At 41.7% G+C, this 16,489-nt stretch overlaps 1 protein-coding gene across 2 annotated transcripts in view; it reads left to right on the forward strand.

The window, feature by feature from the left end:
* kcnv1 (potassium voltage-gated channel modifier subfamily V member 1) overlaps positions 1 to 15,251 on the forward strand; it is a 61,073-nt gene extending 45,822 nt beyond the window's left edge. For both annotated transcript variants that reach the window (XM_080194866.1, XM_080194867.1), the window contains 2 exons: positions 11 to 979; positions 13,974 to 15,251. In XM_080194866.1, the coding sequence (XP_080050992.1) occupies positions 34 to 979; positions 13,974 to 14,482 (1,455 nt within the window). In that variant the 5' untranslated portion in view covers positions 11 to 33 and the 3' untranslated portion in view covers positions 14,483 to 15,251. The remainder of the gene's footprint in view (positions 1 to 10; positions 980 to 13,973) is intronic.
* Positions 15,252 to 16,489: the final 1,238 nt, after the last annotated feature.

Genomic DNA, 16,489 nt, shown 5'->3' on the forward strand with positions numbered 1-16,489 from the left:
TATCTATCAGGCCTTCAGCAGTGACCATGTACCATGAAGTCTCCCAATTGCTCTCCTTGGTTAGTTCAACAGAATGAAGGTAATTGCTCAGTATTCTCACTGGAATCCAGTGTTTTCTGCAGTGAAGAACATCTGAATAAAAATCCTTTAAACGTCTTTGTCATAAATGTTGGTGGCAGCAGATTCACTTTGTCACATGAAACTCTCTTATCCTACCCTGAAACGCGTCTGGGGAAGCTGGCTATGTCGGAACAAGATTCTGTGCTGGAGCTGTGTGACGATGCCAATTTTGTGGACAATGAATATTTTTTTGACCGGAGTTCTCAAACATTCAAGTACATCGTAAATTATTATAAAACTGGAAGATTGCATGTAAACGAAGAACTCTGTGCAATGTCCTTCTTGCAGGAAATTGAATACTGGGGAGTAGATGAGCTCAATATTGATGCTTGTTGCCGAGACAAATATTACAGACGGAAAGAAATTAATGAAGCTTTAGACATAAAACGAGACACAGAAATGATTCAGAATGAAGAGGAAGATTTCTCTGGAGTAATTTGTGAAAAACTGAGACAAAAATTATGGGTCATGATGGAGAAACCTGACTCTTCAAAGCTAGCTAAAATATTTGGAATCCTTTCTGTAGCCTTTGTTCTCATTTCCATTGCAAATATGGCTCTCTTTTCTCTTGAATATACAATACTGGAACCCCCTTTATTGAATGCGGTTGAGTATATCTGCATCACATGGTTCTCTGCAGAGTATCTACTGAGATTTCTATGTGTGAAAAACAAGTGCAAGTTCCTTAAGAGTCTGGTGAATATCATAGACCTCATTGCTGTGGTCCCATTTTATATCACAATGTTGGTGGAGCAGCTTTATGGCGGCTCCACAGAACTGGAAAATGTGGGGAAAGTTGTCCAGATCCTGAGGTTGATGAGGTCATTACGTATGTTGAAACTTGGGAGACACTCAACAGGTAAGCTATGCATTTCATGTAGGAATTGTCTGACCTAAAATGTCAATACAAATTAGCTTTAATATAAATTATTTAAAAAAAAACTCAATTTAAGACATAGAGGTGGACTTATCAGCCAAACAATCTTACTGTGCTATCCCAAAGTGCTGCGGACTGGCTTCCATTTTTCATCTTTCGTAAGTAGTTTATCAAGCAGTTAGCACCCAATTTAAGTCTAATGATGAGTATAATCCCAAAAATTGGTGAATGAGATTACATGTAGAATACTATCAAATAAAACCCTGACATAGATTATCATAGGTATCACAATGCAGGTTAGCACAACTATTATTATGGTACGAAGGCTGAATAAGATGATTCATATTGCCGACATTTTCAACTCCATCGAGAACCAAGGTCAACTTTTCTCCGCAGTCTCCTCCAGGAGAGTCATTCATTAAACTTTCAGGATATAATTTTGGAAAGTGCAATATTTTGCACAAAAATAAAAAAAATAGTGTAGATCCTGGAAATCCCAAGTGTAGACATCAAGTTTAGCACAGTACCATATGGTTTGTCATAGACTCTTTGCTTGCTCAACTAGAAATAGCTAACACTGTCTATGATTAGCTCTTTATTCTGGGCTTCTTGCTGCCAGGGTTTGCTTTGACCACGGTAAACATCCTTCATTGTCTGTCCAGCCTTTGCAGTGTGCACCAGTGTGTGGTGACTCCCAGTTGCATCAACTTCCTAAAAATAATTTTCATGTGGGGTTGCCTTCCTCAGTAATTTTCCATCAGCATATAGCATTGGAGGAGGAGGAGGTGAAAATAGAGATAACAAATCTCAAATCCTAAAATAAAACACATAACATGCTCAACAGGAAATACTCAGCAGGTCAGGTAACATCAGTGGAGAGAAGCAGAATTAATTGGCAGAATACAGTGGAGGCAGATGGCTCCCAACGACTTAACGGTCCAATGACAACTATGAAACCATTATCGATTGTTATAAAAACACATCTGGTTCGCCAATATCCTTATGGGAAGGAAATCTGCCATCCTCACCTGGACTATATGTGACTCTGGATCTGCAGCAATGTGGGACTCTTATATGTCTTCTGAAATGGCCTAACAAGCCATGTGTTCAAAGGCAATTAGGGATGGGCAATAATGTTGGCCAAGTCAGCCACACCCACAACCCATAAATGAATCAAAGAAAACAGATTGTGTTACAACCACCCGCAGGTGTTGTTCCCCAGTTTTGTTGCTCTGTATCAGACCCCTCGATTTGTCACCATCCAGTTGGGATACCCACACAATTGTTACAGGTGAGGGAGATTGAACTGGCTTGTGCTAATTCAACTCCTTCCACTGGTAGCAACAAGGTTCGTCTAACAAGGTTCCCTTCCCTATAGGGATCTTCTCCAGACCCAATAGTTATGTTTAAAAAGGAGCCAATTTAACCATATTTTCTCAAGTTAAAAATAGAGTGAGTTTATAAACTACTAAATAGGTAAGGAAAAAGATTATAAGACATAGACATATACATTCATACAGATTAGAAGTGAGAATGGAATCCAATAGTAAATAAATGTAAGTGGGTTCAAAACCTGGAAATGGTGCTGATGTCAACATGCTGATAATCTTGGCAAAATCCAGCCCATTGTATACTTGCTGTCCCCGTATGAGTGGGTTATGAACTAGAGTCACTATTGTGTTCTTAGTGGATAGAGGTGGTCATGCAGTAACCAGCCTTTGGTTTGCTATAGTGGCTGAAATGCACAGACAGACTATCACAGAATGAAAGCATCATGACTGCTGCCGGGATACTGGACACAAACTGCTTAATAAACTGCTTATGGTCACATAACAGCTGCTTCTGATGGAGTGGAATCTGTTTTAGTTACACGGGCAGAATTGACATGCGTTCTCCCTCCCTTACTCCCCACAAATCAGCATACATACAACCAATGGCATTCTGTACCATGGGGATACCTGTATAACCTTACAAATCTTTCTGTTACTCCATCTGCTTCTCGCTGGCAAAAAGGAATTTAAATTTAATGAATTTATCTCTCAGTAATTGGCATTATTGCAACAGTGCCATGCAAATGTGAGATGTTGCTATTCTCTCCAGCCTGGAAGCAGTCTAAGTTCATGACCATTATTATCTTCACAGCCACTGGCGTTGTGATCACTGCCCTGCTCTCAGACTGCAGCAGCTAGCAGCTTTCAATCTGGATCTCCATAGTGAAGCACAGATATCTCAAATATTGTTCAGCACTGAGGATCAAGTAGAATTACTCCCCAACACCCTTGGTGGTCATGGTCATGTCTTCCTCCTCCTCCTTCTAGGAGCTTGTCCTGCTCTACATGATCTCCGCACATTGCCAATGTTATGTATGATTTCATAAGAAGGCCTATTAATGCATCAATGCCTGAGGCAAAATTATTTATGCAATAATTTTGAAGTCAGCAAAAGATACTACAATATCTGCCAGATTACATCCTGTTCTTTTGAAAATTGGAACAACTTGTAAAGTCAGAGGGACTAAACCAGCAACTATGACTAGGGAATTTTCACAGTGGCTTTATTGCAGTGTTAATGTGAGCCTACTTCTGAGATCGATAAATGAACTCTTAAACTAAAATAAATAGCTAATGGTTCCCTTTAAACAGCACCGGTGAGGGAAGAGGGGTGCATGAATCTTTCCTGCAGCATTTCTGGCTGTTCAGTCTCAAGACATGACATCAGTTGCATTGCAGAGCTCCAAAATGACAGGGCTGTTGTTAATTCTGCATTGATTGACTGATCAGCCTGCTCTGCACACTTCCTGTGGATATTAATTACAATAATGCTGAAAACCCCTTTATAGATATGGTGTGTGTTGCACTTTACATTTTAAGTATGTGTGTGTTTATTACTGATCCCTAATGACACCTGTAATCACTCAAAAATGAATGCTAACAATTCCACCAACATTGTTCTGTTTTCCTCTGTAAGTAGATCAATAAACCTTGCTCACAATATGGACCTTTTTTTAAACTATTCAATTGTCTAGGAAGGGGCAGCATGGTGACACAATGTTTAGCAATGCTGCCTCACATCACCAGGGACCCAGATTTAAATCTAACCATCCCACAGACTGTGTTGAGTTTGCACATTCTCTGTGTCTCTGTGGGTTTCCTCTGGGTGCTCAGGTTTCCTCCCACAGTCTAAACGTAGAAAGAATCATAGAAACCCTACAGTGCAGAAGGAGGCCATTCGGCCCATCAAGTCTTTTCTTTATTCGTTCATGGGACATGGAAAGATGCTGGTGAGCTGCCTTCTTGAATCGCTACAGTTTATGTTGTGTGGGCTGACCCACAATGCTGTTAGGAAGGGAGTTTCAGGATTTTGACCCAATGATTGCAAAGGAACGGCAATATATTTCCATGTCAGGATAATGAGTGACTTGGAGAGGAACTTGCCGATGGTGGTATTCCCATTCACCTGCTGTCCTTGTCCTTTTAGATGGAAATGGTCATGGGTTTGAAAGATGCTGAGTACGGGATTTTGGTGAATTGCTGCAGTGCATCTTGTAGTTAGTAAACACTGCTGTTACTGAGCATCGGTGAAGGAGGGATTGAATGTTTGTAGATGTGGTGCCAATCAAGTAAGCTGCTTTGTTTTGGATGGTGTCAAGCTTCTTGAGTGTTGTTGGAGCTGCATCCATCCAGGTAAGTGGAGAATATTCCATCACACTTCTAATTTGTGCCTTGTAGGTGGTGGATAGACTCTGGGGTGAGGGGGGGTGGTGGTGGTGGTCAGAAGGTGAGTTACTTGCTGCAGTACTTCCTAGCCTCTGACTTGCTCTTCTAGCCACTGTGTTTATGTGGTGAGTTCAGTTGAGTTTCTGGTCAATGGTAACCCCAAGGATGTTGATAATGGGGGATTCAGTGATGGTTACACCGTTGAATGTGGTTGGCATATGTGGCATGAATGTTATGTGCTACTTGTCAGCCCAAGCCTGGATACTGTCTAGATCTTGTTGCATTTGAACATGGACTGCTTTAGTATCTGAGGAGTTGCGAATGGTGCTGAATATTGTATAATCATCAGCAAACATCCCCACTTCTTATCTTATAATGGAGGGAAGATCATTGATGAAGCAGCTGAAGATTGTTGGGCCTAGGGACATAATCCTGAGGGACTCCTGCAGAGATGTTGTGGAGCTGAGATAACTCCACACCACAACCATCTTCCTATGTACCAGGTATGACTCCAACCAGCCGAGAGTTTTCCTCCGATATCCATTGATTCCAGTTTCGCTAGGGCTCCTTGATGCCACACTCAGTCAAATGCAGCCTTGATGTCAAGGGATGTCACTCTCACCTCACCTCTGGAATTCAGCTGGTTCTTCCATGTTTGAACCAAGGCTGTGATGAGGTCAGGAGCTGAGTGACGCTGGTGAAACCCAAACTGGACATCGTTGAGCAGGTGCTACTTGATAACAAGTTGATGTTCCCTTCTGTCACTTTACTGATGATCGAGAGTAGATTGATTGGGTGGTAATTGGCTGGGTTGGATTTGTCCTGCTTTTTGTGTACAGGACATACCTGGGCAATTTTCCATATTGTTGGGTAGATGCCAGTGTTGTAACTGTACTAGAAAAGCTTGGCTAGGGGAGCAGCAAGCTCTGGAGCATAATTCTTCAGTACTATTGTTGGAATGTTATCAGGGCCCATTGCCTTTGCAGTATCCAGTACCTCAAACCATTCCTTAATATCACGTGGAGTGAATTGAATTGGCTGGAAACTGGCGTTTGAGATGCTGAGGACCACTGGAGGAGACCAAGATCGATCATCCACTTCGCAGTTCTGGCTGAATATTGCAGTGAATATTTCAGCCTTCTCTTTTGCACTGATGTGCTGGGCTTCTCCGTCATTGAGGATGGGGATATTTGTGGAGCTTCCTCCTCCAGTGAGTTGTTTAATTGTCCATCATCATTTTCAACTGGATGTGGAAGGACTGCAGAGCTTAGATCTGATTCATTGGTTGTGGGATTATTTAGCTCTGTCTATCACTTGCTGTTTTTGCCATTTGGCATGCAAGTAATCCTGTTTGGTAGCTTCAGCAGGTTGACACCTCATTTTTAGATATGCCTGCTGCAGCTCCAGGCATGCCCTCCTGCACTTTCCATTGAACCAGGGTTGACCCCCTGGCATGATGGTAATGGTTGAGTGGGGGATATTTCAGGCCATGAGATTGCAGATTGTGCTGGAGTACAACTCCGCTGCTGTTGATGGCCCACAGTGCCTCATGGATGCCCAGTCTTGAGTTGCTAGATTGGTTCAAAGTCTGTCCTATCCAGCACAATGACAGTGCCACACAACACAATGCACTGACAACAATCCTGAGGCCTTATCACTGTGACACTGCGTATTTACCCCACCAATCCCTCTAACCTATGCATCCTGGGACAATTTGGGGTAATTTTAGGACGACCAATGCACCTAATCTGCACATCTTTAGAGTGTGGGAGGAAACTGGAGCGCCCAGAGGAAAAAGACACAGGTGAAGACACAAACTCACACAGACAGTGACCCAAGCCGGGAATCGAACCCAGGTCCCTGGAGTTGAGAGGCAGCATTGCTAACCATTGTGCCACTGTGCTGCCCCATTTGCAAGTTAGGTGGATTGCTCCTTAGTGTTCAAAGATGTGTAAGTTAGGGGGATTAGTGGAGTAAATGTGTGGGTTATGGGGATAGAGCGGGGAGTGAGCCTAGTTAAGATGTTGTGTTGGAGAGTCAGTGCCAACTTGATGGGATGAATGGCCTCCTTCTGCATTGTAGGGATTCTATGATTTTATGTGACTGTAAAGCAAAAGACAAAAAAGACCTCTTCATGTTTGTATCTTCCCTTCCTTAATAATTATCTCTGCAACTGCACTTCTAATTAAGTAAAAAATTGGATGAAATGTCATCTTTTTCCACCTTCCTTCCCTTCAACATCCTCTACTCTCTTCTCTCTTTCCTCTTACCTTTTCCCTTTTGCCATCCTCCTTCTCCTGTCTTTTCATAAGTAGAAATCAGATCCACAGGAATAAGTGACCAGAGTCATTAGCTCCGATACAAATAGAAAATACTTACATCCTCATTACTGCCTCAGTAAACATTCAGTCCAATGTCTGCCCACTCCTCCCAAAGGTAATTAAACTTTCTCATTTTGATCTGTTTTATACTTAAATTGGTTTTAATGATTTTTGATTTTACATTTGATATATTAAATGATGAATTATCAATTATTTTGTTTGTACTATATGATAAAGCATATTATAATAGATATATTATTTAACCAAATATATCATACTTTATATTTAAGATATTTCATTTTATTATTATTGTACCTTCAGGGAATTCACCTTATCTTTAGATTCTGTAGGTAGCAATACTCCATTGGTAGCCTTCAAAATATCAGCTCACCTTTACCCTGTAGAACTGATTATCATGTGAAAACTAACTTAGCTGTGTCTGCTGACTGACTTTTAAAATTTACAGCTCTTCTGTTGTCGGCTCCAAGACCAAAACTCTGACACTAGATTGTCACATGATTGTCCCAGTATAATTCTGTGATTGGAAACCTCTGACTATTGAGCTCCCTTCCATAGGGGAATGCATTCAATCAGTCAGCATGTCGCATTCTCAACACACCTACTAATCAAGCCCATGAACCTAGGTTGAGGTCTGATTCTTTGATTCATATAATAGTGGTATGCAGGCAGCTCCACAAATGTATTAAAGAAAAGGGTAGCTGGTGACTCAGGCTTAACTATTTCCGCAGATGCTGAGTCCTTCCACCTTTTGAAAATGGTGGCAGAGACCCAGTTCCAGGTCCAAATTTTTGTGGGATTTTGGGGGGCAGAAATTGGAGGCAGGGGTATGATCTATGCATCCTTGATTCACAGAGACAGCTGCACATGTTAAAGTTCAACATTCTCAATCTGATCTGATTTGGGCTGGTGGTCTGTGTAAAACATGACGCATACTTCAGACCAGGTAAGAGAAAATCTGAAGCTGCCAGAGTTCTATGGAGAGCAAAGGTACCTTTTTTGGGAGGTAGGGTACCCTTTTGGATGTGGTTCTGGAACAAGTTTGGACTAGATAGGTTGCCCTTTAGGAGTAGTAAAGTGCCCTTTGGGAGAGGTAAGGTGACTTTTGTGAGTGGTGCGATGACTGTTGGGATTGTTAAAAATAGACGGGAACGTGCATAAACTCATTGGAAGAGTCAAGATAACTACCATGGCCTCCCTTCACTCCTGCAGGGTCGGGCTACCAGCTCCCAGTACAGCAAGCTGGGAGAATCACCTCCCATTGTGAGACAAATCATTGTGTGGCTGCATGGACAACCAGGACCTGAACTTTTTCAGCCATGTTTGTTGGTACTCAAAGAAATTTACTCTTTCTAACATGAGCTCAACTGCCTTGTCCAATCTATATGGAAATTAAAACCCCCATTAAAACTACTCGGTGTTTATTACCTTCCTGTCTAATCTCTGTATTAATACATCCTTTCACATCACAACTGCTACCAAGGGCTGAAACACAACTTCAGCAACAGTCTTAAATCCTTTTCGATTTCTTCCTTTAGAAAATTGGAACCTCCACCATCACTATCCATAGTTCTGAACTACGGCATGCATGTAAAAGTGCACGTTGCCACAGCAACTGGAATTTCTTGGGAGCGGAATGAGGGACAGAGGACGGAGCAGGGGGCAGTTGGCTCAGTTGGCTGGACAGCCAGTATGGTTTGGATTAGTGCAAACAGCACAGGGACAATTCCCATTCTGGCTGGGGTGGCCCCTACCCTCTTGAACTACCTGTGTTGGAGATCATGGTGCTGTGGACAGAGACCCGAGGAGGAAATTTCTTAACTCTACACATAAAGTTTCCACCTTATCTTTGTATCATCTTTTATCATTGAAATGATTTAGTCCTTAATCACTAATGTTATTCTTCCTCAACCAGATCACCTACATCTCTTTTAGAACTTATAACCTGGTATATTTTTTTCACATCCTGCTATATTCGAGTCTTGACTATCTGGCAGCCATGTCATCAGTAATGATTACCACATATCCTGCCCTTTATGTTGAAAATGCACGAGGAACTTATTCAATGTGACCCTTACCTGAACACTTGAGTAACAAAAACTTATTTGGATCACATATGCTAATTTGTCCTCCTGTTTTAATGCTGCTGTACTCACATGTTTCATATCAAATCAAATAATTCTCTCTCTTGATTTAATTAAGATGTCCCTTTTGGTTTTGCCTTTGCCTGTAGCTCTTAATGCTACAATTTCTGACTTGACTATTGCTGTCCTATCTTTTTTTTCAGTTATTTTAAAATGATTATTTGCATTCATTTTTTCATCTGAGCTACCCTTTCTACCAACTAGTTTAAAGAATCCCTGTGCCTATTTTATTTATCCTTTCTGCTCGGATTCTTATTCCAGTTCAATTTAGATGGACCCCATCCCAACAGATCAATTCTTCTTGTCCCAGTGCTAGTGTCCCATAAAACCCAAAGAAGTTGCTTGTGGGATGTAAACTCTTAAGTTAAACTGGGGCAAAAAGCTGTTCAGGCTTTAATGGTATCAGTGAAAGCAAAGTGTGCAGTAAAGTAACATGACAGTACAGCACATGAACATCCTGTTTGATAACTGGGCATGGAGAGATGTTGTTGAATGAGGTGAATATAAGGAAAGTTTTCTTATGGGACATCCTTATCTGAGGGCAATCATCTAGTATACATGGCAGGAGATGGCAGTAAAAAGGTGCAACAAGTGAGCTTGACTTTGACCGTGGCTGGAGTAATTGTGGTGCAGATTGACAGTGGGTTTTCTTGAATAGGTGACAGGTCTTCAATTATTTGTGTGTGGAAACAAACGGGGTGTGGAATCAAACCCCATCATTGTCAGGGAGATGTACTCGAAACTGCAAGCCTAGCTAATGGTACAGAAGGTCGAGGGACATGGAGTTGGGGGTAGGGTGTTAGCGTGGATAGAGGATTGGTTGTCAAATAGGAGGCAGAGAGTGGGGGTCAACGGGTGCTATTCGGATTGGTGGATGGTGACTAGTGGAGTGCCTCAGGGGTCGGTGCTGGGGCCTCAGCTTTTTACCATTTATATAGATGATCTGGAGGAGGGAACCGAATGTAGGGTGTCGAAATTTGCTGATGACACCAAGATTGGGGGAACGGCAAATTGTGCGGAGGGTGTGGAGAGTCTGCAGAAGGATCTAGATAGGCTGGGCGAATGGGCCAGGAAATGGCAAATGGAATTTAATGTTGGCAAGTGCGAGGTGGTCCACTTTGGTAGGAGGGACTATTTCTTATGTGGCGAAAAACTGCAGCAGGCGACGGTGCAGAGGGACCTCGGGGTCCTTGTGAATGAGTCGCAAAAACCCAGCCTGCAGGTGCAGCAGGTGGTCAGGAAGGCTAATGGGATGCTGGCCTTCATAGCGAGGGGGATTGAATATAAAAGTAGGGAGGTCTTGCTGCAGCTGTATAGGGCATTGGTGAGGCCGCAGCTGGAGTACTGTGTGCAGTTTTGGGCGCCGCACCTGCGCAAAGATATTTTGGCCTTGGAGAGAGTGCAGAGGAGGTTTACTAGGCTGATACCGGAGTTGAGGGGGTTGAGCTATGAGGAGAGGCTGAATAAACTGGGCTTGTACTCGTTAGAGTTTAGAAGAATGAGGGGAGATCTCATTGAGACGTATAAGATGATGAATGGGATGGATAGGATAGAGGTGGAGAGACTCTTCCCGCTCAAAAAAGACAGTAGGACTAGGGGGCACAGCCTCAAGATAAAAGGGGGGCGGTTTAGAACGGAGTTGAGGAGGAACTTCTTCACTCAAAGGGTGGTGAATCTCTGGAATTCTCTGCCCGTTGAAGTGGTGGAGGCTGCCTCGCTAAATATTTTTAAGACGCGGGTTGATGGGTTTTTGATAAGAGAGGGGATTAAGGGTTATGGGGAGAAAGTGGGAAAGTGGAACTGAGCAGCGACAGATCAGCCATGATCTTATTGAATGGCGGGGCAGGCTCGAAGGGCTAGATGGCCTACTCCTGCTCCTATTTCTTATGTTCTTATGTTCTTATGTACAATGGCAAATATGGACAGTTGAATACTGGTGCTTGCACATCCAAATATACAGTAAATTATTTTGTGAGTTTGAAGGTGTCAGTGAGATTCACAGAATTCAATTTAAATCCCTCTTCTGCAGTGTTATATTACGGTATTGACACATTGGTCTGAATTGTCCTACCCCTTTGATGGTGAGCTTGAAGGTAGTGTGAGCTGAGAAAAAGGGAGAAGTAATGTTGGTATGCAGTCTTGCTGTAGTTATACAGCCACAACTCAAATATTGTGTGCAGTTTTGGTCTTTGTCTGAGGAAGGATGTTCTTGCTATCGAGGGAGTCCAGCAAAGGTTCTCCAGACTGATTCTTGGAATGGCAGGACTGACATTGCACTCACTGGAATTCAGAAGAATGAGAGAGGATCTCATAGAGGTATATAAAGTCCTGATGCAACTGGACAGGTTAGATACGGGAAGAATGTTCCCGAAGTTGGGGAAGTGCAGAACAAGGTGTTACAGTCTACAGATAAGAGGTTAGCCATTCAGGATTGAGATGAGGAAGAACTTCCTCACTCAGGGAGTTGTGAACCTGTGGAATTCTATAGCACAGGAAATTGTTGGAGCCAGTTTGTTAGATATATTCAAGAAGGAGCTGGGCATGGTCCTTGTGGCTGAAGGGATCAAGGGGCATGGACAGAAAGTGGGAGCGGGATGCTGAAAATGCACGATCAGCCATGATTGTCTTAAATGTTGGTGCAGACTCAAAGGGCCAAATGGCCTCCTCCTATGTTTCTATTCTCAACACTGGAGACCTATTCCAGGGACAGGTTGGGAGAGGATGAATCGATGGCTTCATAGAGGTGGATAGTCAGATAAAATGTTTAAGGTCCCGGTTAGGGGAAATCTTGCAAACTCACAGCCTATTTCCAACCAGTGAACTGCCTCACTTGCACCCCCACCTCACCCCTAATGCCCCCCACATTCCTCCACTGTCCTCTCCACTGTTTCCCCCATTCTCCACAGATGGGCCTAAATCTTCCCACCATGGGTAGGGCGATGAATTTGATGGACAAGCAAAATGTCCATTGATCTTGAGTGGAATTTTTCAGTGGCAGGATGGGTGAGATTGGAAAATCCCACCCGTGGAGGCCACAGGCTCAATGGAGGGCCATCAAAGCAGGGGGCTCCTTACTCAGACGTGATCCCAGGGAGGAAAGGACATATCCTTGACCCAAACAACTCACTTGAAAGGATTTTCCCTCTGCTCAATGTGGCTTCATGGCTTCACCCTTAATAATTTTTATTTTAGATCCACACTGAGAGCATCAATGTTGAGGTGCCCTTGTCACACCCAACTTATCTCAGCAGGTACCTGTGGTATGCCAAGTCCTTACGATGTATAAGGGCTGCTTTATTGTTATCACACTGGTCTAGAGTCACACCAGTGGAAAATAACTATGGTTTGCAGTTGTTACATGCCAATGACTAATTGATCATTTGATCATTTTGACTACATTTTCAAATTAAAAATCAAGTTTCTTCTACAAAATCTGGAAAAAATGTATATCTTGCTGTAGGATTATATATTCTGTCTCACAGGGAGAAAGTAAGTACCCCAATTAATTGGGTTCATAGGCCCAGAATTGAACCTGGTTTCCTCCAAATCTATTTTAATCTGATGATGGGCAAAAGGGAGGTTCTTCCCACTTTACAAACACACCTTGATACAAGAATTAATATTAATAATATTTGCAGAGTCTGTGGCTGGAATTTTACCTTGGGCAATTTACAGTTTCAGGATGAGCAAGACCGTAAAATCCTGCCCTGTGTTTCCTCCGAATTGAGGATTATGCAGATGGAAGTGATTAACTGAGAGAGAAATTTTGGGGTAGCAGACAAAAGAAAAACCAAGTAACAACTGCAAAGTAACATCTACAAAGGGCAACTTCTAAATATCTTGAAGAAAACATAAAAACCTACACAATGTAAAATAGAAGGAACTTTCAGTGTTTTAATATGATCAGTTAAAAGGCATGTACAAATGCCAAGCTATACGAGGCCACAGACAAAGTGCTGGAAAATGGGATTACAATAGATAGGTGTTTGATGGACAGTGCAGACACAATAGGCCAAAGGACTTACTGTAAAAATTTGTGACAATAAGTAATTTCTAAAGATGTCTCCCCATTTGAAACTGGCCCATGATCCACACAAGTGGAATATTATTAATAGTAATTTGGTAAGGCAGAACTTGAGAGTATTGCTGAAAAAAGAGACATTTTGTCAAAGTAGTCTTGCACTCATCAGGTTAATTCACAAGAATACCAATGCAAGCCAAGTTGTCTGGTTTAAATATCAAGCAATGTTTGACAGTTAACAGTCAGTCACCATCAACTGCTGCATTTTCCATGGCAACATCTCTCCCAATCAGAATCCGCTTGCCAAACAATTTTCACTGTCTTCTCATACAGTATAAATTAGTTGTTTTCCTTTGTGTTGATATTCTTGTCAGCAATACTGGAATATTGTTGTTCATGAGTGTCTATTGTTTCTGTTTACCAAGAAACATTGAGGTCGCTGCTACAAACCAAAAAAATGCTTCAACATCTTATTGCTTTTCCCCTGAAGTTATATTACCTTGTCTGGTTAGACCACAATGTGTGTCCAAATCATGTCGAACATAACATCAATTCCAAGCCACTTACACACAACAGCATTGAGCAAGAAACATTCACAGCTCAGCAATTTAATTACCCGTTCAGGAGACGGTTACTGGAAGTAGCATTCGACCACATTCTCCATGAGGAGGGCCAATCATTGGGCCAGTGTGTGGAATTAACTTGGATAATATTTGAGTGCTTTTTGACCGTTGTTTATTGTTTGTTATTTTACAGGTCTGAAATCTTTAGGAATGACTGTCGCTCTATGTTATGAAGAGGTTGGCTTACTCCTTCTTTTCCTGTCTGTGGGCATTTCTATCTTCTCAACTGTGGAGTATGCTGTGGAGCACAGTGTCCCAGACTCAACATTTTCTAGTGTCCCCTCTGCCTGGTGGTGGGCAACAACATCCATGACCACTGTGGGTTATGGAGATATCCGACCTGAAACTACTATCGGGAAGATAATTGCTTTTTTATGCATTTTGACTGGCATATTAGTCTTATCATTACCCATAGCTATTATAAATGACAGGTTTTCCTCCTGTTACTTTACTCTGAAGATGAAAGATGCTGCCCTTCGACACCGTGATGCTTTGAAGAGGCTCACTAAGAATTCAGCGTTTGATTCTGTTGTAAATGTTAATTTGCGAGATATTTATGCTCGCAGCATTATGGAGATGTTACGAATCAAGAATAGAGAAAGGGCGAGTACCAGAAGTAGTGCTGGAGATGACATGTGGTGACCAAGTGTTAGTTAATATAATGTACAGTTTAAAGCTAACAGTTATTTATAAACCTTATTAAAAGCTACAGTGTCTCAAAGCTGCACATAGTTGCTCAGTACATTAATCTCAATCGCAAACATTACATATTTTTGAACTTAATTTCAAGTCTTAATAACAGTTGTGATTATATCTTTCTGATCGATTCCGCCTCCTCAGTCACAAGGTCTTGGATTTTATTGACAAGCAGATTTGCTATTTGCAAGATTGCTTTAGTAACCCAACATATCTGTAAATGATTGCTTATCAAAGTGGCAGAATTGTCATGAAGTACCCCTGTAATTATTTCCAAATGTCAAGTTGCTAAGTAATGGAGTTTAACTGAGGATGAACTGAGATATGCAAACATTCAACTAAATAGATCCAAGATCATGTTTCTGAACTATTTATTATATATCCATTATTTATTGGAAATTTTAACTGAACCATTGTTATATTACTTTGAAGTCTTCAAATCTTTTAGTTTTAGGAACTAGTTCTTGATAGAAGCCAGTTTTGTACTAGATTTTATACATCAGGACAGCTATTAAATCTCTCGTGCTGTCCATCTCTTGTTCTGTGACTGTTCTGGGCGGATGTGACAACCCTAGACCACATAGTGCAAATCAAAAAGAAATTATCTACTATCAAACCGCGAGACGTAATAAATTCCTTGTACTGGTTAGAGTTTGTGTTAACAAAGCAAGCTCTGAAATTTGTAACGTGGAATAATTAAATGAAGTAATGTTATTTTGGCTGTGAAGTAAAGCTGTAACTTTCAGAACATGATTTTCCCTGGTCTGAATAAAATAATTAACGTGTTGTACTTCCTGTTATCTTATCTGCAATTAAGATTACAAATGATCACAGGTAGAGAAGCTTCAGTTTGACTAATGTTAGAATTAACTTAAAATTAACATTTTTTAAAGATATTATGCAAAATGCATCTTATTGATTCAGTCAAAAAAGGGCATCATCAATTTACAACCAAGCAGGTTCCCACATAGTAATTGTATACACCAGTTAGTCTGTCTGTCTATGCTGATAAGTGGCCTGGCTCAGGAGCATGGTTGAAATCTTTAGTCGCTAACCTGGCCTCATTCCTCATTTGATGGATGGCAGTTTGATAGGGAATCTGGTGAACTGTTGCGACGACAGTGTCAATGTCAACAAAACAAAGGAGATTGTCATCGACTTCAGGAAGCACAGTGGAGAACATGCTCCTGTCTGTATCAATGGGGACAAAGTAGAAGTGGTCAAGAGCTTCAACTATGTAGGTGTCCAGATCATCAACAACCTGTCCTGATCCCCCAATGCCAACACTATAATTAGGAAAGTCCACCATCGCCTCTTCTTTCTCAGAAGACGAAGGAAATTTGGCATGTCAGCTATAACTCTCACCAACCTTTACAGATGTACCATAGAAAGCATTCTTTCTGGTTGTATCACAGCTTGATACGACTGCTGCTGTGCCCAAGACCGCAAGAAACTACATGAGGTCCATAAACTACATAAGGTTGTGAATGTAGCCCAATCCATCATGCAAACCAGCCTCCCATCGATTGACTCTGTCCACATTTCCCACTGCCTTGGAAAGCAGCCGGCATAATTAAGGACCCCATGCACCCTGAACATTCTTTCTTCCACGTTTTCCATCTGGAAAAAGATACAAAAGTCTGAGGTCATGTGCCAACCGACTCAAGAACAGCTTCTTCCTTGCTGTCACCAGACTTTTGAATAGACCTACCTCGCACTAAATGGACCTTTCTCTACACCTTATCTATGACTGTAACACTACATTCTGCACTCTCTCCTTTCCTTCTCTATAAGCAGTATGCTTCATGTGCATAGCATTCAAGAAACAATGCATTTCAATGTATCCCAATACACGTGACAATAATAAATCAAAACAGACCAGATCGGTTACCTCACTGGGCCAGTCAGAACTGAGTGAACGAATGTGCCCAAAATAGTGATCCAATTTTGTGC

Source organism: Carcharhinus amblyrhynchos, chromosome 8, assembly GCF_965287045.1.
Source record: "Carcharhinus amblyrhynchos chromosome 8, sCarAmb.v2.hapA, whole genome shotgun sequence".
Taxonomy (NCBI): Eukaryota; Metazoa; Chordata; class Chondrichthyes; order Carcharhiniformes; family Carcharhinidae; genus Carcharhinus; species Carcharhinus amblyrhynchos.